This window comes from Sinocyclocheilus anshuiensis, unplaced genomic scaffold (genome assembly GCF_001515605.1).
Source record: "Sinocyclocheilus anshuiensis isolate Anshui unplaced genomic scaffold, SAMN03320099.WGS_v1.1 scaffold283, whole genome shotgun sequence".
NCBI classification, from domain to species: domain Eukaryota; kingdom Metazoa; phylum Chordata; class Actinopteri; order Cypriniformes; family Cyprinidae; genus Sinocyclocheilus; species Sinocyclocheilus anshuiensis.
Genome location: NW_015549605.1, coordinates 743,385 through 764,895, shown reverse-complemented (window position 1 = coordinate 764,895; position 21,511 = coordinate 743,385). Strand labels below are relative to the sequence as shown.

The 21,511-nt window shown below is 39.9% G+C and overlaps 1 protein-coding gene across 1 annotated transcript in view; it reads left to right on the top strand.

The window, feature by feature from the left end:
- Positions 1-21,511, top strand: part of LOC107658721 (filamin-C-like) — a 51,390-nt gene that overhangs the window by 23,886 nt on the left and 5,993 nt on the right. The window contains exons 2-29 of the mRNA XM_016447376.1: positions 1,542-1,790; positions 4,493-4,590; positions 6,430-6,580; positions 6,777-6,895; positions 7,438-7,515; positions 7,710-7,872; positions 7,955-8,155; positions 8,696-8,818; positions 10,332-10,469; positions 10,577-10,703; positions 10,904-11,040; positions 11,342-11,535; positions 11,626-11,739; positions 11,820-11,963; positions 12,232-12,355; positions 12,461-12,621; positions 12,700-12,790; positions 12,877-13,046; positions 13,170-13,287; positions 13,376-13,638; positions 14,777-15,374; positions 15,462-15,635; positions 16,620-16,782; positions 17,169-17,329; positions 17,567-17,734; positions 18,534-18,657; positions 18,780-18,936; positions 19,087-19,203. Coding sequence (XP_016302862.1) covers positions 1,542-1,790; positions 4,493-4,590; positions 6,430-6,580; positions 6,777-6,895; positions 7,438-7,515; positions 7,710-7,872; positions 7,955-8,155; positions 8,696-8,818; positions 10,332-10,469; positions 10,577-10,703; positions 10,904-11,040; positions 11,342-11,535; positions 11,626-11,739; positions 11,820-11,963; positions 12,232-12,355; positions 12,461-12,621; positions 12,700-12,790; positions 12,877-13,046; positions 13,170-13,287; positions 13,376-13,638; positions 14,777-15,374; positions 15,462-15,635; positions 16,620-16,782; positions 17,169-17,329; positions 17,567-17,734; positions 18,534-18,657; positions 18,780-18,936; positions 19,087-19,203 — 4,625 coding nt within the window. The remainder of the gene's footprint in view (positions 1-1,541; positions 1,791-4,492; positions 4,591-6,429; positions 6,581-6,776; positions 6,896-7,437; positions 7,516-7,709; positions 7,873-7,954; positions 8,156-8,695; positions 8,819-10,331; positions 10,470-10,576; positions 10,704-10,903; positions 11,041-11,341; positions 11,536-11,625; positions 11,740-11,819; positions 11,964-12,231; positions 12,356-12,460; positions 12,622-12,699; positions 12,791-12,876; positions 13,047-13,169; positions 13,288-13,375; positions 13,639-14,776; positions 15,375-15,461; positions 15,636-16,619; positions 16,783-17,168; positions 17,330-17,566; positions 17,735-18,533; positions 18,658-18,779; positions 18,937-19,086; positions 19,204-21,511) is intronic.

Here is a 21,511-nt window from a genome sequence, read left to right as displayed (position 1 = left end):
TATGCACCAAGAGCTTGTAACACTCCAAAGAGAAAGGAAAAATTGAAATCGCATCAAATGACCCCTTTAAACCTTGTTCTTGAGAGGGGGCGTAACACGTGGTCCTCGCCAAACGTATGAGAAAATCTTAAAAGTAATATATCAAAGAGCAGTGAAGAATTTGATCTGGAACTTGTTTGATTAGAGCAAGGCAAGAATGAGAGAGAAAAACAGAAACTGGCAGTATTATTTGATTGGCGATATTGGATTACCCCCAGACCGCTGCGTACATTGCAGTGTTTAGTGCAGACAGCTCCGCTGGGGATTGAAGCAAAGTGTAGTCAGATTCAGCCAGTGTCCCGATTAAGTTTCATCTGTGTGTGTGTTTTATTTAAACTGACCTCATTCCAGAGATCCAGGGTTAAATGACATCAGCCTTTGGCATTCAGTCAGTGGCTTAGTAGTGTACATCTTAATTCATATTCCACACTGTAGTCCAAAGTCTTTTGACTGTAGCAGGGCAGTGTAAGGAAAGATTTGGGTAAAGGTAATGAGTAAAAACACTTTCTATGAATAACCGGGTATAAAATAGGGCTTGAACTTTTATTTTTATTTTTTGGTATTTATATTAGGTTTGCACCATCACATTTGGACCAAATAATATATTTCTAAACACAGTTTAATACCTCAATTTGTGTTATATTTGTCACTAGTTATTATTTGTAATTAATAATATATTTGATTAATATAATTAAATGATCAGTTTATTTTATTATTATTTAGTTAGTTATTTGAAAATTTTTTTACATGCTATTTTAGTTTTGTATTAGATGCATAACTTTTATAAGCTATCTCTCAGAAGAACATGGGATTTGTGTCTTTACTACATTGTAATTGGATAGTAATGGGACACAAATATGTACCCTATGTGAAAGTATACTTTGAGTGAATTCAAGTATACTACATGGATCATAGTCTACGTTTGTGTGTGCAATAGTAAGCCATAAGATCCATGTTGAGAGAGTTTGTCCTTGCTGTTTTATTTGTGCACATCTAAACCTGTGAAAGCTATCAACACAGCAGGTGAGCAGAACAAACAGTGCGCTGCGAATCTCTCTGGATAAACAAAAAATGGCACGATCGTGGCTCAAGAACAACATGCAATGCTAGGGAGGACATCTGAAAAATAAACACAGGTGTTGTCATTATTTCAGACAAGGTAGATGTTAGCGCTGTATCCTAAGCTCATATTTGGCCTGAAAACGTTTTTTTTTCTAGTGCGTGTTGACTTGACCGATCCCCCTTCAGTTCACCCTGAGCTTCTGAACTTCACCCTAAACTAATATGTGTTCACAGTAGCACCACAGGAGTAATAAAAACCAACCTCAGAATGTTTAATGGTTTCCTACGCCAAGCATTGAAACTCTCAGATTTAAAATAGTCTCAAAACCAATATGGTTCTCTGCTCATTGTCTTTTTATGATTCCCAGTATCTCCACAAAAGGTGTTTCAGCACTCATGTGTGGAATAATACATTTAAGTTTTTCTCTTTCTCATTACAGATAGTAAAGCTATAGTGGACGGCAACCTAAAACTGATCCTGGGGCTGATATGGACCCTTATTCTGCACTACTCTATTTCCATGCCCATGTGGGAGGATGAGGACGATGAAGACGCCAGGAAGCTGACGCCCAAACAGCGCCTTCTGGGCTGGATCCAGAACAAGGTCCCCCAGCTGCCCATCAACAACTTCCACAGGGACTGGAGAGATGGCAAAGCCCTCGGTGCACTGGTGGATAATTGCGCACCTGGTGAGCAGAAATCTGTGGTTTATGACCACTTGGCAGCAAATGTGTCATTAATCACGTGTGGTCTTACATGGAAAACTATCTTCATTAAGTAGATTGAGGGACCTGTAATACTCATCAGGGAGATGTTAAGAGTCATGCAGAATCTGCTTTGCCTTAGGAGATGGGAAGCTGGTTTGATAATTACAGCATATGATCTCACTGTGGAAAGACCAGAGCCAAGAGAAGAAGAGAACAATTGGCGACCTCAAAACAAGTGATCACTGCTTTCCAAAACATGATTCATGAATCGAATACTTCTGGATAGGTTTGGACTTACACTAGTGGAAAATCCAGAACCCCGTGCAGTTCAGAGAGGGTTTAATGGACAGGTCAAGTCCATTTGAAAGTGTGCATGTCCATCCTTGTCAACTCTGTAATCAAAGCTGCCATTCTGGCATTGTGAATGTTCTCAGGACTTGGCTATAAATCCTTTGGGAAATGAGTAGGACATGCTAGAACATAGCAACCTAGAACATGCTCTTGGATCAACAAACTTGTTACAACATTCCAATCAAATAATCAGAAGTTAGAGTTAGTGCTAAGCTTGAGCAACAATAATGTTCCTCTAATATTAGGGATACCTAATGGATAGAGTGATAGAGAGTTGATCAAGGAATGTGTCCTACTTTTTCTTACGTGTTTTGATGTGATGAAACTTGGATCAATCGTTCACAATAAGACAAATAGCATGCATTTAGAAAATAGAATTAGTACTAAATGCCTCGATTTGTCTTTTGTTTAAATATTTTATGAATGACATTAGCTTATGTTGAAATGTTTCCATCTTCCAAGTCGTTTAGAGGTGTGTTTAAAAGAGTTCAGCATGTTTGACAAACACAAACAGCAGTTTCATTGACTTTAGTAAGGAGAACATGTGTAAATGTGGCGGTGGGTGGAAGGCAGCTGTACACTCTCATTTTAGGGTTCATTTCACACCCAAACACATTGGGCCACAACTAAATGCACTGCTTTAACATTCAATATTATTTCAAGTGCAGGACTGGGATTTGACTGGTGTCAAAAACAGCTTGTAATATTGAGATCTTTAAAAATGATTAATCAGTAGAAGTGGTTTATGTACTGACTGAAAGGGCTGTTAACTAGAAGTTAGTTGGGTCGAGTCCAGCAAGGGGTGATACATGAAAAACAATTGGATAAAACAATAGCACTCCTCAGATGGCTTCACTGCTGTATTTTTCCTCCAATGCTGAGAAACTGAATGGCACTGCCATAAAACACAACCACTGTCTTCAAATTAAAAATGTAGGGTTGACATTGTGACCCTGAGAAGCATCGTGAGAGGTGAAAGATGCAATATCTTTGCATGTTTCAGGTGTGTGTGAGTTTGTTGGCTCTGCTAGCTGCTAATGAGCCCCTGGTCTCTGCTGTAACTGAATGGAAAGTGTCAGAAGCTAAGACAGCAAACATGCTTAAGTGAAAACACATGCTGCTTTATGCATTTCCTGCCAACATGCACTTAATTACATTTTTCCCCGTGTGCATGTGTGGAAAAGCATCTCTTAGTAGGAGTGAAGCCAGAAAAGTTAGATGAAGTATTTATTCCAGTATTTCAGTGCCTATGTGTTTATTACAATATATTAAAACCCCTTATACTTCTCTTTATTCACATTTTATTTGAATACATTTTTCATGTTTCAAGTTTTTATAATCGTCCATTGACGTGCACAGAAAGAATAATCAAGTCCTTCTAAATCTAAACATTAGCTATATTTTTATTGTAATAAGTTGTGATCAATTTGTGATCGATTTCATATTGTATGAGACATTTTTCTCATTTGATTTACGTTTTATGAATTATTAATGGAAAGTGAACTGTACTTGAGAAGTCTCAAACTTTTTAAACTATGATTTTCCTCAAAAAATAACTGCATACAGACTGTGCCACATTCACACTTTGTTTACCTCCCCTGTCGTTTCCTCCACCTATTTTGTTTTCCGCTATTAATGGTGGTTATGTTACTCTCCTACCACCATCTTGGATCTGCCGGGAACTGTAAATACCACTCTTGGGAAGTTGTAATGCATTAAAAACCTAAAATTAAAGGTTTATCAGTGTTAGCAGTAGAATGGGGCCTGTTACAGATACTAACTGTCCAATCCAAGTATGGGGCCGCTGTGCTGGAGAATCTTGGAAAACAATCCTAGATCTGATATTAACGTTTTGGCAGTCGTTGAGGAGTCTTGTGGTTTCAAGGCTCTCTGGTTCCATCTGAACTAAACACCTCTTGCTCTTTGAGTGTAATCCAGCATATAATAACAGTTTTACTCCAGACGGCACTGGTGTGTGTTTGCTTCAGGGAAGCGCTCGGTGCTACGAGCCTGACCGCGCTTATTAAAGGTTGGAAAAAAGGGTGAACTGACGGGAAACTGCTCATTTGAGAGCATTTAAGTTCAAGTTGAACTAAAGAACATGGATTAATAGATCCTCGCTGTGGAACAGTGGGTCTGCAGCCCAAGATAAAGCTCAGTTTTGGCTCTTTTGTATTCATCTACGTGTATAATGCAATATGCAAGATCATTTAAAGTAAGAGTGCATTTTAGACCTATACAGTAGCAGTTCTGATTTAGAAAATGTTTCTCATGGTTTTATCAAGAGTTGACTAACTTGTTTGCATCAAACTCTGTCTGTGTCTTCATCTAAGGCCTGTGTCCGGACTGGGAGACATGGGACCTGAGTCAGCCAGTGGAGAATGCAAGAGAAGCCATGCAACAAGCCGACGACTGGCTCGGTGTGCCTCAGGTAAGAAGCAGTCGCTTATATTTATTAGGGCTCATGCCATGTATCCTGATCTGAGTCTGTTTTCTTCATTAGCAGAGCAAGGCTGGCTGTTTTATAGGCCAGTGTTGACTTTAAGAAGTAGCTTTTAGCTACTGAAATTATATTATGACCTCATTATTCTGAATGATCCTTGTGTGAGTGTGTGTGAATCAGAGAGTGTAAAGGAATCTGGGGCATTGTTCACACAGACTGTACAAATTAGTTTTTTTGGCATGATAAACACTAAACTGGTTAGATTTTGTAGTCTGAAGAGCAAAAAATGTTAGTGCCACATTTCCGGGTGGTTTGAAATCGAATCAAAATCATGTTTTAATTAATCTTCAGATGTAACCGTATGCTTAACATCTAAATGCTTTAAATATAAGAAATGTATTTTAATAATTCAAATATTTTTGTTCATAAGTAAAACGTGAGGTGCACGTAACATCATAATACACAGTAGTGTCTATACATGAGAAATTAATAATTTTATTCAGCAAAGATGCCTTAAATTGATCAAAAGCAACAGTAAAGACTTTAATAATGTTAAAAAATACATTTCACATAGATGCTGTGAATCCTATATACAGTATATATATATTACAGTTTTCACCAAAATATTAAACAGCACAACTGTTTTCAACATAGATAATAATAAAAAAATGTTTCTTGAGCACCAAATATATTAGTTTATAATATATACTATATATTAACCTAGAATGTATATTAGCATATTAAAATGATTTCTGAAGTATCATATGCTGAAATTTCAATTTTAACATTTTAACAGAATTAAATTACATTTCAAAATATATTAAAATAGCAATCAGTAAAAATATTTTACAATATTTCTGCCTTTAATGTATTTTTGATCAAATAAATGTAGTCTCTTACAGACCCCAAACATTTGAAGGTTGTGCTTATGAGATATTTACTGCTGTCAACAACAGATAGAGTAGAAAATGGAACAAACAAATCTGTTTTAATCACTTATCAAATGACAGTATAGTTCTATGACAGTCAGTTCTAAAAATCAGATTTGGAAACCTTAGTGGACACTAGAACACAAATTTGTTTTTGAGTAATTGAGACAAATAGAGAGTCCACATCTATTAAGAGAAAACAATGGTCATTGAATGCTTTGGAGTAGGCTATCGCTGCAGCAGGAGAGGTTAAATTATGGGTTTTAATAACAAGGTGCATATTTCTTTTCCTGTCCCTGTTGGTCTCTCGTTCAATCTCCACTTCTGTCTTTCTGCTGTGTTAAATACCATTTAGAGTTATTTGCATTTAGCTCTTAACCTTCCAGTCTAGTGTTAAATATAGCAGGACACTTAACCAGTAGGACATGAAAGACGGGACTGAGGGGAGAGGAGAGACAGAAAATATTTTCCACAGCTTTGAAAACATTGTGTACTTCATCAGTTTTGTGCCTTAGACCATGACAGAATAGAGCTGTGTTTATATCTGACGATCGATTCTGGCAGTGACGGTACTCAAAGAAAATGTTAAATGAAGTCAGTGAGATATGCTTCTTCATCTCAGTCCTGTTCTTGAGGGCTACTGCAATGCGCATTTTAGGTGTTTTGCTATCTGATTCAGCTATTGCAGGTCAATGTTACCTCTACTACTGGTTGTATGATGTATAATGAGTTGTATCAGGTGTTTTTGATGAGGAAGACTTCCAAAATATGGTACACTGGTTGCCCCAGGAGCTGGATTGAGAAATATAGCTTGAATAGCTTCCAGGATTGAAATCAGAAATCAACCACTATGTAGCAAGTAACTTCTGGCCTCTAATTTTGCACTTTGTCCATCCAGGTGATTGCTCCTGAGGAGATCGTGGATCCTAATGTGGACGAGCACTCAGTGATGACCTACCTGTCTCAGTTCCCCAAAGCCAAACTCAAGCCTGGTGCCCCACTGCGATCTAAAACCCTGCACCCCAAGAGAGCCAAGGCCTATGGTCCAGGTGAGACTGACAGATGATGATGATGTTAAAGGGGTTAAACACATTTCATTACACCAAATACACAAAATAATGTTCTTTTTAGCAACATCATATGACCCCTTTAACACTTCTGAATGACAGACAGTGATTAGGAGATGAGAACATCGAGCCTACTCTTCCTCAACTTAATCCTCTGTATTTTTGCATCTCTCTGTAGGTATTGAGCCCAGAGGTAATGTCGTGTTGAGGCCAGCTGAGTTTGTGGTGGAGACCGTGGAGGCCGGGCTTGGAGAGGTGTTGGTGTACATCGAGGATCCAGAGAGCCACACAGAAGAGGTCATCTTCTAACTCAAACTTTTTTTCATCTCAAAACAATCCAGCATCTCTCAGCCAGGACTATTTGTAAACCATGCAGGTTCCTGGTGGTATTGGCAAGATTTTGATGTTCTTTTATTCAAGAAAATAATAATAAAAATAATGATACAAAATATTAATAATAATAATTTAGGTTTGGTTATGTTTATTAAAAATAATAAAAAATTAATAATAATAATTAATGATAAATAAAATAAAAATGAATAAAATATTTCATACAGTTTAAATCCATACCTGTCTAAATATTCACTAAATAAAATAAAATAAAAATACAATAAAAATACAATGTAAAATAAAAATATATAAATATATAAAATATATAAAAAATTCTATGCTGATTTATCTAATATGATTTAATAGTAACACAATTCTGTTTTTTAATTGAATGAGGATAAGGTTCTTGAACCTTATTAATAGGACTGCAGGGATACACAAGAATTAAAAAAAAAAAACGTTTTAACAACTAACTGGTGAATTTCTTACTAATATGTCTTTTTTCACAGGCCAGAGTAATTCCCAACAATGACAGGAACAGGAGCTACTCTGTGGTCTATGTCCCAAAAGTGGAGGGTCTGCATAAGGTATAATAATAAGCAATGCGCAGTGGTTTTTGTTGTCATTTTGCGGTCATATTTTCAGCATTTATGAATGTTCTAAGTCTTGTTAGGTCTTGATGGCAGACAGCAGCTTTGTAAGGTTTAACAAAAATGGAGCTTTAACTGTGACAGATGAAATGGAGTGATTGTATCTGAGGGATATTTCTTTCTTCCTTCAGGTGAAGGTGTTGTTTGCTGGACAGGACATTGACAGAAGCCCTTTCCTAGTAAATGTGTCTAAAGCACTGGGAGACCCGAACAAGGTGCAGGCCCGTGGGCCAGGTTTGGAATCCGTGGGCAATGTGGCCAATAAACCCACCTATTTTGACATCTACACAGCAGGTAATGACAGTGAAATGATGCTGCTTGCTGTGAAACTAGGAACTATTTATATGTATTTGTAACTCATGTATTTGTGACTCAGGTGCAGGAGCAGGTGATGTCGGTGTGATCATTGTGGACTCTCAGGGCCGCAGAGACACAGTGGAGATCATTCTGGAAAACAAGGGCGACAGTGTTTTCCGCTGCACGTACGGCCCCATTTTGGAGGGCCCTCACACTATATATGTGACATTCGCTGGCCAGCAGATACCCAGAAGCCCTTTCACTGTTCACATCTCAGAGGGTGAGACCCATGTCTTCACTTTGTGATCTTAATTCCTTGATAAAATAAGTTAGATGTCCTGCAGAGTCTTCTTTACCAAAGCTGTTAATGCACCAAGAAATCAAGAAGTGCTTTTTTTTGCCTGAGCCTTCGACTTGTTGTTTTTTTGCTGCATTAAAAGCATGCCACGTTCTTTCTGAAATGTATTATGCACCTGCTGAAAAGACCAGCTTAGACTAAAGCTTAGGGTTTTTCTGATGAATCTGGTTGGCTTGCTGTTGAAGACCACAAGTTTCAGTATGCTGGTGTTTTCAGTTGTGGCATTTTGCACCTAAAGAGCTTATTTCCCTCTTGTAATGAGTTCAGAGTTGATTGATTGACAGCATGCTGATACTGGACAAGTCCCAGAGAGACCTGCTTTCTGTGGCACTGACTGAGACCAGGCTGTTTGGTTTTGAGCTCCGTTTGCTCACTGCTCCAGGGGTCCACCACCCTCCTGATGATGACGAAACACTTTATTGTGTTTCCTCTCTTTTCTTTCGCTTGTGTGTGTCGTTCTAGCTCCTCCGAGCGGCCGGCAGATCGGCTCCCCGGTTCACATAATCCCTCAGTCTATACGCACGCCGCCCTCAGAAAAGGCCAAGAAAATGCCTCCCTCAACACCACCCAAACCCAGGCGACCAAGTTAGTACGGGCCACCCGGGGGGCGTGGCAAATGCCTGCTCGAGCTTGGTCCCCTCCCTCTTGTCTCCTCTTCTTCCCTCACCCTGGATGTGTCCTCTCTCGGGCACGCCACCTCTGGCTCGTTGGCATGCGCTGGCGCTTTGCCCTCTGGGGCAGCTAAAATCAACAGGAAGCTTAGATAGATACAGGAAGTGATGGGATGAAAGTGAGTGTGAGTAAAAGTGAGAGTGTGATTGAAAGTAAGAAGAAGGTTAGACAAGTGTTGCGAATGCTGCTGCTGGTCTTGTTTTAACCGATGCAGAAAAAGAGCCACCATTCAGTGGTGGGACTGGACGCTCGGCACACCAGGACTACTTTTGATTGGATTCTGCTAATATTTATAATTTAGTAATAATAATTCAGAATTTAACAAATTTAACCCAATGCTATAATTAATTAATTATTTAAAGAAAAGAATGAAATAAATTAACAATAGTAACAATTTGGTTTAAATTAGGGCTGAAGATGTTAATCAATCAAGATTTTATTTTATTTTATTTATGTGTTTAATGTGTTAATATAACAGCCCTTGTTTAAACTATTCACTTTAACCTGAACTGACATTGCATCTATTTCACACCTACAATTTCTAAAGCCTTAAAAATTAAGATGCTAGAACCTTATTTGGCATCAGAGAGCCAATATCTGAGTGACCGTTTGGGTGTGTAATATAGTCATCTTCATCTTAGAGATCATCATCCTCATCCCATCATTGTCATCATGATCGTCGTCATCATCTCGGCAGTTGCTCGATTTGGCCGTGTCGCCTTATAAATACTAACTCAGAGAATGGGAATGCTTTAATTATCTGTCTTAACATGATTTTCCTAACTGAAGTATACAATTAAGTAACTTTAACTAATTAATTATTCAATTAACACTACTTTTTCAATTTTTTCACCTAACGTGATTTTGTAGACTTTATTCTGCCTTTTTATCCAGCACTTGAAGAAACAGATACTGGAAGACGAAATTGTTTGATCAGTTCTGAGAAAGCACTCAGGACTGTGCCAGACTGTTTTAATAGGCATTTTATTGCTCTAAAAGAGCTCATTAGTGAACTTAGTGTGAAACACCAAACCTTAACAGTAAGCCACATATTAAAAAAAAGTTTGCTTATATCCTTCACAGCTGGTTCTTGTATCGAACTACAAATATTGTGTTTATTTTAAGCCTTTTTATAAGCTCTTGAGAACACTGATCAGTATGCCTGTAGTTTTCATTATAGTGGTCTCGCTACATTCCTAATAGGGTCTTTATGAGATTGCTAATTGCTTTGTCATAGGCTTTTAAAGGAAACATTCTTTCTTTGTTTTTCTTGTTCTTCATTGCTCATACCTTTGGCTGGGTCTATATGCATAACTAACATTGACAACTTCATCTCCATTCATGTGTGTACGTTTCATTAAACTTTTTTCGCCTTTGTACTTATTACCTTGTGAGATCAAGAATAACTACTCTTTCCTCTTTTTAGCAAGCAACCCGAATGCCTGTCGGGCCATCGGGCGCGGCCTGCAGCCCAAGGGTGTGCGTGTGAAGGAGGTGGCCGACTTTAAGGTGTACACGAAGGGAGCAGGCAGTGGAGAACTACGTGTTCAAGTCAAAGGGCCAAGTATGCATGCAACTGTTTTGACTGCAACAACGATTGTTGATTTTTTTCTGTTTTAATCAAAATTGCATCATAAAGTTAGTTAGCTGAATTAAATTTTGTGTTTGCAGGAGGTGGCGATGAGCCTGTGAAGGTGCAAGAGCTGGGAGACGGTGTGTATGAATGTGATTACTACCCCATTTTCACTGGAAAATACATTATCACCATTACTTGGGGTGGCCACGCCATTCCCCGCAGGTAGGATGCTTTTAAACCTCCACCAGTTTACTGTGGTGTAGTCCCATTTCTGTTTCCAAAAATATTAAAATCTGTTGACCATATTAAAAGGATGATACAGGATATGGAAGTGTTATTTCAGAAAGATCATCTAGGAATTATGCCGATTATCATGAACATCATCCGTCTCACTTCTGATCAAAATGTGTATATGTGTGTAGCCCATTTGAGGTGGTCATAAGTGAAGATGCAGGCCCTCAGAAGGTGAGGGCTTGGGGTCCAGGCTTGGAGACGGGCATGGTTGGCAAATCAGCTGACTTTGTGGTCGAGGCCATTGGCACTGAGGTTGGAACTCTGGGTAAGTATCTTCTTTAACATTTTTGAGCCACTGTACCCAGAGATCTGGTGTTTATGCAGATCTTCTCAACTCTGGCCCTCAAGGTCCACTTTCCTGCAGAGTTTAGCTCCAACTCTAATCAAACACACCTGAACAAGCTAATCAAGGCCTTCAGGCTTACTAGAAAGTACAGGCAGGTGAGTTTGTCATGGTTGGAGCTAAGTTCTGGAGAAAAGTGGACCTCGAGGGCTTAAGCTATCAACCCCTGGTTTATGGTGTGATAAGATGCCTGGGAAATGGTTGAAACTCTTTCCATGCACAGGTTTCTCCATCGAAGGCCCCTCACAGGCTAAGATAGAGTGTGATGATAAGGGAGATGGATCTTGTGATGTTTTGTACTGGCCCACTGAGCCTGGTGACTATGCGGTCCATGTCATCTGTGATGATGAAGATATCAAAGACAGCCCATTTATGGCCCACATCCTCCCTGCAGCCAATGATGTCTTTCCTGAGAAGGTGTGCCCTGACAATCGGCAATAATGATTGCACATTCGTTGGGAATATTAAATGACAGCCGTACCTAAACTAACTCATGCTTTTATGCAGGTTAAGTGCTACGGCCCTGGGCTAGAACCAACCGGGTGCATTGTAAACAAACCTGCTGAATTTACAATTGACGCCCGTGGAGCTGGAAGAGGACATCTACAGATTTACGCTCAGGTACATTTTCATTCAAGTCCCAGATGCCTCATGCCTCACTTCATTGGTACAAAAACGTTTTTGTCCATCTTTTATTCAAGGACTCAGAAGGCTTCCCCATCGACATCCAGATCACAGATAATAGTGACAGCACATATTTCTGCATCTACATACCCACCAAGCCCATCAAACACACTATCATCATCACCTGGGGAGAGGTCAACGTTCCCAACAGTCCATTCAGGGTGAGAGCTCACTGTCAACAGGCAGACTTCAGCCAGCTGATGACATTTTCATGTTGCTGTTTGTCAAGAACTTTCATAAACTGGATCTACAACAAGTTCAGCCTTTCAGTGAAAGACCATGACTACATTTTTCCAGTGTTAGATTTCAAACTTTCCCATTTACATGGTCATAGATTCCATATTGGATCATAACTTTACAAGAACCACTGTCCTCCAAAAGCTTTAAATTTCTAGTTTTACAGTACTCTGGTCTTTCTACATTTCTCAGGTGACCATTGGAGAAGGCAGTCACCCAGAGAACGTGAAGGTTCATGGACCAGGAGTGGAGAAGACTGGCTTGAAGGCTAGTGAACCCACATATTTTACTGTGGATTGCAGTGAGGCCGGACAAGGTCAGAGCCAACATAATTGCTTTCGTAATACTTATTATGGTCAAATTTGACCAAATCTGATCATAAATTATTTTATTTTTCTCCAATCTGTTCTGTTCTCCTTAGGAGATGTCAGCATTGGGATTAAGTGTGCTCCTGGCGTGGTGGGACCTGCCGAAGCAGATATTGATTTTGACATCATTAAAAATGACAACGACACATTCACAGTGAAGTATACACCCCCTGGAGCCGGACGGTACACCATCATGGTGCTATTTGCTGATCAAGTGAGTCTCAGTCAATAATACCAAATTCTTCTCTATGCAATTTGAGATCTATAAATGCATTTTGTAATGAATTAACAGGAAATTCCAATCAGCCCCTTCCGTATCAAAGTTGATCCATCCCATGATGCCAATAAAGTAAAGGCAGAGGGTCCTGGACTCAACAAGACAGGTCAGTTTGATTGTCAGTGACTGAAATTAGAAAAATAGTAGGTAAAGATAGCTATCTCATCTTCATTTAATGTGTCTTTGTCACAGGTGTGGAAGTGGGCAAGCCGACCCACTTCATGATCTACACTAAAGGAGCAGGCAAGGCCACACCTGAGGTTCACTTCACCACAGCTGGGAAAGGAGAAGCCGTCAGTGACTTTGAGATCATCGATAACCACGACTATTCTTTCACTGTGCGTTACACTGCGTTACAGCAGGTGAGGCACTCCAACACTGGGTTGCTGTTCATATAAATGGACACCAAGTGGTCATATTATATATTATAATATTACAATATTATAAATTCTATCTTGCTCTATCCTGTTTGTTTTGTGATGCAGGGTAACATGAGCATATCTGTGTGCCATGGTGGTGACCCCATCCCCAAAAGCCCTTTTACCATCACTGTTGCTCCTCCTTTGGATCTCAACAAGGTCAAAGTTCAAGGACTCAACAACAGTAAGTCCACAGCAGTTTAAGTGTGAAATTAAATTCTAGCTATGCTGATTGTATTTATTGTACATATTTTGTGTGCTTATCTGTTTAGAAGTCGATGTAGGAAAAGATGAGGAGTTTACCATTAACACACGTGGTGCGGGAGGTCAAGGAAAGGTGGACGTCAAGATTACCTCACCTTCTCACCGGCCAATCCCGTGCAAGGTTGAATCTGGAGCATCCAATGAGGTGCACACTGTTAAATACATTCCCCCGGAAGAGGGGCCCTACAAAGTGGACATCAGCTATGATGGAAACCCCGTGCCTGGAAGTCCTTTCACGGTGGAGGGAGTGATGCCTCCAGATCCCTCAAAGGTAGGAGTTACAAATAGGAGAATGCGATTCATTTGTTTACCCGTCATTGTCTTATTCAACTGAATTTTCATGATTTCTGCAAATCCTTTTGATTGGAAAACATTTGTTACCCAAATGATCTCATTAGAGATACGGACTTGACATTTCAAGTCATTCATGTACGCTTTCTCAAGCTTATGGCAACATACATACTAAGAGCTGGCTAGGATGATAATACTCTCCATATGAGGAGAAACATGGAATGCATTTTAGGAGTAACCAGAGAAATTGGACTGTACCGTGCAATCCTTACCTCACAAATCAGAAAAACCTTCAGAGAGTTTATGAACCACTAACTGGAGTCAGAATGTTCAAACTAAACTACAACCAGATTTTTAAAAACAATATTTCTTGATCCTCAGTGCAAGGAAATTTTCTGTTTGTAGAGGTTTACTCCAGGAATGCTGGTTCCAAAGTCAACCCATTTAATTTAATTGTATGTTTGTTTGTTGCCTGTTCTCTACAGGGCTGGATTGTTCCAGTGAGGGTTTTTCTTCTCCTTGAGCCAGATGCTGTAGTTTGTATATCAGTGAAGAAGCCTAAAACAAACACAAAAGGCAATTTAGCCATTGTGGGAAATTATTACAGGACAGTTGTGTTTAATTAATCTGTCAGGGAAAGGTGAACTCGAGTGTAGTGTGCCAAACAAGGTACTTCATCCACATGTGGAATGGCTGCCCCATTCTCTGTCACTGGGCCGAGGTCTCACTGAGAATCATTAGATGGGTTGGTCTGTACAATACCGAAACAGATACAGATATCTGACCATAAATGGATACAGATGATGAAGGCTGGTCGGCTTTGAAAAATATTGGACTGTCCTCTAGTTCTCTTAAAGCATTTTGGACTGTTGAATTATTGAAAATTCAATGCACACCCAGAGTGGCCATTTCACCTTATATGTGCATTATTTTTTAATATTCCAGAGTTCTGGAATCTATTATTCTGCTTACCACATGTACCACATGTATAATTTAATTATATTAAAGTATAATATCTTCTGGTTCTTTTTCAGGTTGAATGACTTTTTTAGAATTCTGTTTTAATTTGTTATTGAAACTCAATCTTGACAACAGTTTTGTCTTACTTTTACTTCAAGGTACGAGCCTACGGCCCTGGCCTAAAGGGAGGTATTGTGGGTAAACCCGCTCCATTTGCCATCGACACCAAAGGTGCAGGTACAGGGGGTCTTGGGCTGACTGTGGAGGGTCCGTGTGAAGCCAAGATTGAGTGCCAGGACAATGGAGACGGATCTTGCTCAGTATCCTATCTGCCCACTGAGCCTGGAGAGTATTCCATCAACATCCTGTTTGCTGATGCTCACATCACTGGTTCTCCCTTCAAAGCCATGGTGCAGTCTATCTTTGACCCCAGCAAGGTCACAGCTAGCGGACCAGGGCTGGAGAGAGGAAAGGTCAACGAAGCGGCATCGTTCAAGGTGGACTGCTCTAAAGCAGGCGAGGCGGAGTTGACCATCAAGATTATTTCGGATTCAGGAACGCAGGCTGAGGTTCGTGTCCAGAATAACAGTGATGGAACATATTCTATCACCTACATCCCTCCTTTCCACGGAATGTACACCATCACAATTAAATATGGAGGACATGCAGTGCCGAAGTTCCCTGCAAGGGTGCAGGTAGATCCTGCTCTCGATACAAGTGGAATCAAGGTCTACGGTCCAGGAGTGGAACCCAGAGGTACAGTAAGATGGCCCATCTAAATGCGCTTGTGTTTAGTACCATTGTGTTTAGCAATGTGCTTCAAAACTTGGTGTATTTTGACAGGGGTGCTCCGAGAGGTCACTACACACTTTGTCGTTGACACTCGGGTTCACAGCAAGATGGGTGGAAACCACATCAAAGTTCGTATTGTTAACCCATCGGGTGCCAACACTGATGCGTACATCACTGACAAAGGAGATGGCACTTATAGAGTGGAGTATACAGCATATGAGGATGGTAAGATATCCAGTACATAGGGAAGAAAGTATATATATTTTTTGCTGAACTTAATTTTCATTTAGATGACTCATACACAAATTTTAAGAACATTATTAGCGATTAAATGCAATGAAATTTTAAATTAAACAAAAATGACCATATTACAATAAAAACCTTCAAAAAATCCCAGTCTTCCTTAAAAATAGGCATCATTTTATCTAATTTATTTATTTTCTTTTGCATATTCTTTACTCTTTTGGTGTTAATTTCTTTGGAGATTAATGCTTTGTAGCACATTTATTGTCCATGAGTCAGAAAGAACAAATGATTAATAGTACTAGAAACTGCAAAAAGTGAAAATCCTCAATCCATGGACCTGTAGGCAGTAAAACCAGACTAGGCCATAATTCTCTCTTTCTCTCTGTCAGAAAAATGTTATCCATGCACATTGGGTTAACATACAATAACTAAAGATTATATAGTTTGTGTAAAGTCTGTCATTTTCTTGCTTCATCCTGACTGAAGCCGGCCTGTGTTTCCACCCCTAGTCTTCATTAATTTAACAGGCCATGTTGGCATTTCTTCTGAACTGAACCTCCCTTTCCTCCCTGAGAATCATGGGACACACACATACTCAGAACTGTCTTTTATTCCGAGCACGGCTGCTGTATTGATTGTTCTGTGTGGAGGTCAGTGTTGCGAGATGGAAATTCATTCATTGTTCATTGTGTTTTGAGCAGAGACTGCTGATGTCTGTTTTCCCATGATGCCTTGATAATATTCCATCACAACTATCGATTGAGAGAGGGGAAAAAAAAACAGTCCCTCTCCGTATTGCCACAAAGTCTCTTCCCATCAAAGAAGGCAGTTCTCAGACAGGATAAGAAGCACTGAGGCACCATTAAAGTCAGCCAATCAGATTGGAGCTTGCCAGAATGAGAAAGTACTTTCCAGCATCATATTTATAGGTGAAAGAGTGCTGTTATTTTTGTCTTTGTGCAGGTGTGCATCTGATAGAGGTGCTGTATGATGACGTACCTGTCCCCAAGAGCCCGTTTAGGGTGGCGGTAACTGAAGGTTGTGATCCCAGCCGTGTACGTGCCTACGGTCCTGGTCTGGAAGAGGGTCTGGTCAACAAACCCAACCGCTTCACTGTGGAGACCAGGTACATATTTCTACGAAAACCTGCTGTTGAATATGAACATGTTCTGGAATGGGCTCATTTGGAAACATTGAGTCAAACACAATAAGTCTGAAGTACTATCTATGAGCCATTGTTTTATGTAATCACAGATGCTTTTTAAATAGCTTGCATGAAAAAAAAACCTCACCAACCATTCGATGCCATTCACTGGGAGTGACGAAAATTAAGCAGTAAACCCTATATGAATAGTTCTGCTGTAAAACAAATCTGGTTTACTAGTTTAAACTTTGGTGTTTGCATGCTTTGGACTGAATGTGAACAGGGCTGAATATACTGTAATTGCATAACTATTTTTAGATTTTACTGTAACTTATGTTTTCTCCCATGTATGTATTTTCCTCTTTCAGGGGTGCTGGCACGGGTGGTCTCGGATTGGCCATTGAGGGTCCATCAGAAGCTAAGATGTCTTGTAAAGATAACAAAGATGGCAGCTGTAGCGTGGAGTATATTCCTTTCACTCCTGGAGAATATGACGTCAACATCACTTTCGGAGGTCTGCCTATCCCAGGTATGATGTAATTTCCTTTTGTCTAACTCATTCCGTGGTTTGTTTCTAAGTGAACTCAACACGCTAATTATGCATTGACATTGAATTTCAGCAGTTTGAGTATATGAGAGTGTTAAGGCGTTTGGATGCAAATAATCAGGACAGTTTGAGTTAGTGCTTGAATATTTCATACCTCACGGTCTGTTTTAGCATTTTATGAAGGAAAACGGTAACTGTACAATTTCTGTGGGTTTTTAGGTAGCCCATTCAGGGTGCCTGTGAGGGAGTTGGTGGATCCAAGTAAGGTGAAGTGTTCTGGTCCTGGTTTGGGAAGTGGAGTAAGAACCCACGTCCCTCAAACCTTCACCGTGGACTGCAGCAAAGCTGGACTCGCCCAACTAGAGGTGCTTCTGTATGGACCCACAGGTAAAAATGGATTGCACAGAGAGTTTGGACAAAGTCCTTGACGTGTATAAATGCAATTTAGCTTTTAGAAATGTAAACACTAGAATACAAGGAAGACTGACTTAAGATGTATGTATGTGTTTAGCGAACATGAGGAAGTGGTTTATATGCATATTGATACCTAATATCTATAAATCATAAGTAATTTAGCAGTGTTCCCCTCTCAGGATTTAATGTTGCCATTTTCAAGGCATTCTATCAATTTTAAACTACACGTTATTAATGCAACTTTGCTGGTTTTTGGATTTAGTAAATAATACATTTTACCAGTGAGGGGCATGTATTTCGTCCAATAAACTTTTAGTATTGTACATTACTTTTCAAAAAGTAAGATTTTTTAAAGAAAATTAATGCTTTTTATTCAGCAGGGATGGATTAAATTGATCATAAGTGCCAGTAAAAACATGTATAAAGTATTGAAAGGCTTCAAATTCAAATGCTGTTCTTTTGAAATTTCTTTTAAAAAAGAATCCTGAAAAAAAATATGAAACCACATTTTTTAACAGTAGTGTACATCAAAAATGCAAATTAGGCTATAAATGACTGTAAGTGAAAGGACACGAGGACCATAGCTTTAGTTCCACGTTTATGCATAAGGCTGTGATGACCTTGAAAATGACAAACTGGTGCTGGAGAAAGTCCTGGATTTGCATTCAGTAATGTCCATATGAAGCCTGCAGACACATTCATCAACAGTGTTTTACAGTTGTCTAGACTAGATGACAGGCATGCAGAGAGATCAACTGTGTTGTTATTCTAGGGTTGACAGAGCCAGTGAATATCACGGACAATGGTGATGGCACACACACGGTGATCTACACTCCTGCTAAAGATGGACCTTACACTGTGTGTGTCAAATATGCAGACCAAGAAGTGCCACGCAGGTGAGTGGGCTGCTTAAAGTATTAATAAAGTCTTAATATTAATGAAGCGAATAGACTATGACCAAATCTTCAAAGCTGATTTTAGAAATGAGATGTACGTGACTCTGTTTCCCCCTTTTCAGTCCATTTAAGATCAAGGTGTTGCCTGCACATGATGCCAGTAAAGTTCGTGCCAGCGGTCCCGGACTGAACGCTTCTGGCGTTCCCGCCAGCCTGCCGGTGGAGTTCACCATCGATGCCCGTGACGCAGGCGAGGGTCTTCTCACTGTACAGATACTGGTGAGTGACGACAGCACTCGCTCAGGCCTCTTTTTTAACATGTTTTAAGACAGAGGTTTCCCTTGATGATCACATGTGCTTTAACGGCCACTGTCCCCCCTCCGCTTCCCTCTGCCCTGACCTCTGACCCCTTCCCTGCTGTCGCTGTAGGGTCTGGATGGGTGCAGGCAGGAGGCCTCTGTGTTTGTGGAGGACTGGGGTAGGAGGGTGTGGGAGAACCACATTGTAAAGGGCACCATCCCCTTCCATATTCTTAGGAAAGGATGTGTAAGACGGCCCCTCCTTTCAGCCTCCTCTTGTTGTTACAACTCACCATGTCTGGCGTCCCTCCCATTAGCCTTGGGCCCCTAAGCGCTCATGGACTGTCCCCTTGATACTGTACTCCCTACCCCAGTTCCCCTGCTCCTTTGGCTGCTTTTTGTCTTAATTTTTTCCTAGTTTTGCCTTAGTTATTCCCTACTTCTGAATTCATTCCCTAATAATGCCTTTTTGTGTTCTATCTATCTATCTATCTATCTATCTATCTATCTATCTATCTGTCTGTCTGTCTGTCTGTCTGTCCTCGTTTCATATACACCATATTCCTTTGACACTGAAGTGCCTGAAGTGACTTGGGAATTGTAGTTTCTTGAGGGTGATCCTTGTTTTTTTTAATAATCATACTACTTTCCATTCTGAAAAGGAAGAGAGAAAACTTCACTCAAACCAAAACCAAACTGCACACATGCAAAAGCATCCAGAAACATCTTTGTCTTGCACAAAAGTGCTGTTTTTGAACGTAAGAGTGAACCTTTCTCCCAAGCAGCCATACTTGATCATTTTGTACCGGTCAAGGGGACTTGATACCCTTAATGTTGCCCTCTAGTGGTCTCTGTGGACTGACCTATAATTAGATTTAGGCTAAAACCCTACATGTGGTTTTCCACTACATGACTAACAGACGTGCCTGCTACTGTATGCAATCTGTATTAGGAATAGTGCCTTGTTCAATATCATCTATATTTATTTCAGCAAGTTCAGTTAGAACTTATTCAAATAAGAAATAAGATTTTTATATGCAGGCTCAAAAGAGCCTACGAATATATAAACACTAGGGATGTCAATTTTCGATCATTTCCATGATCGATCGTCGTTTAAATTAACGATCAATTAATCGATTAATCGTTAACTTTAATGCAGCAAAATGCGTCTATTGCAGCAGCACGCAGTCATCGGCATGACAGGATGTGCAAAAGCCACTCAAAAAAACCCCCCGCTTTCTCATCCGAATTAAAGAGGCTTTAGTCTGAATAAAATGCTATTAGCAGGATTGTAAAATGAATAGATGCAGTCAGTGAACCGCTTCCATCGGCGCTGCTGCAGCAAAACACACTGTTGCACACGTCAAACATTATCATGTGAGTATTATGACCAGTACTTAATTTGATCCTGCTGGATCCTGTTTTGGAAAATGTCAGATTTTGATTTTTTGCGTTCTGGTAGGCCTATTTGTTTTTTAAAATCCGGCATTTACAGTGCATTAGATCGTGACGGTGCATGCGTGCGTGCATACGTGACGGAGCGAGCGCGGGTTTGGCTAGATGTATTTGGAGGTTATTGCTCACATCTCATTCGGCACAAATGTTTCCATATTCGCAATGTATTTGAATGCTAAACTATTATTTATAATGTAAACTAGGCTTGTACTTTACACGCATTCGCATATAGACGGAAAAGATCATCGTCTTCACATGAGCAAAAAAGTCCTTGGCATAACAGCAGAGTGGACCGGTATACTACGGTCTATTTAAACTGACCAATGTAACCTTTTATATGTTTGGTTGACTGTATTTTATTTTGATAATGAACAGACTGCGATGTAAGTTTGAATTGCTAGAATATGTGGGGTGTGTGCACGCGAGGCGCCGGTGCGATCGAACAACTGAATCATAAAAAACTCCATTTATGGAGTAAGATATAATCCGCAAAAGTGTTTACTTTTATTTTTGCGCACACACAATAAAAGCAAGATTTGTGCTTTTGCTACATAGGCTATACATTTTCCTTAAAGCATCCCATTTTGTCCCAGGGCTTGAAAACCTGTGCCCTAGGCTAGTTAGGTCCATGCAGAAACTTAGTTGAATGATGCTCTTAGTTGTGGCAACACCGTTTAGTGACATCATTGAATGCTCCGGGAAAACGTATTGTCAAGTGTTGGTCACAGCGCCTTTTAATTGCTGTTTTGAATCCAGCAATTATTTATTTACAAATTATAAGCTCTGGAAAATCTTACATGCAACCATGCTTTTGGATGCCGTTTGAGCCCATATAGCCTACATTTATGCGACTTTGTTCTTGGTCACGAATTTCCACAAATTCAATAATATTTAGGCATTGTTTCTTTTCCTAAATCCTCACCGTCTAACCCTCTAATTTCGCAGGTTTATTTTATTGTCATTGACTTTTTATCACTGTTTTCGCATCTCTTATCCCGAGTTCACACTGCACGATTTTAGCCTGATTTTTTTACTCGCCGACAGGTTTTGCGAAATCGCCGACAAATGCCCGAAATCGAAGGCAAATCGGTGCTCGGTCA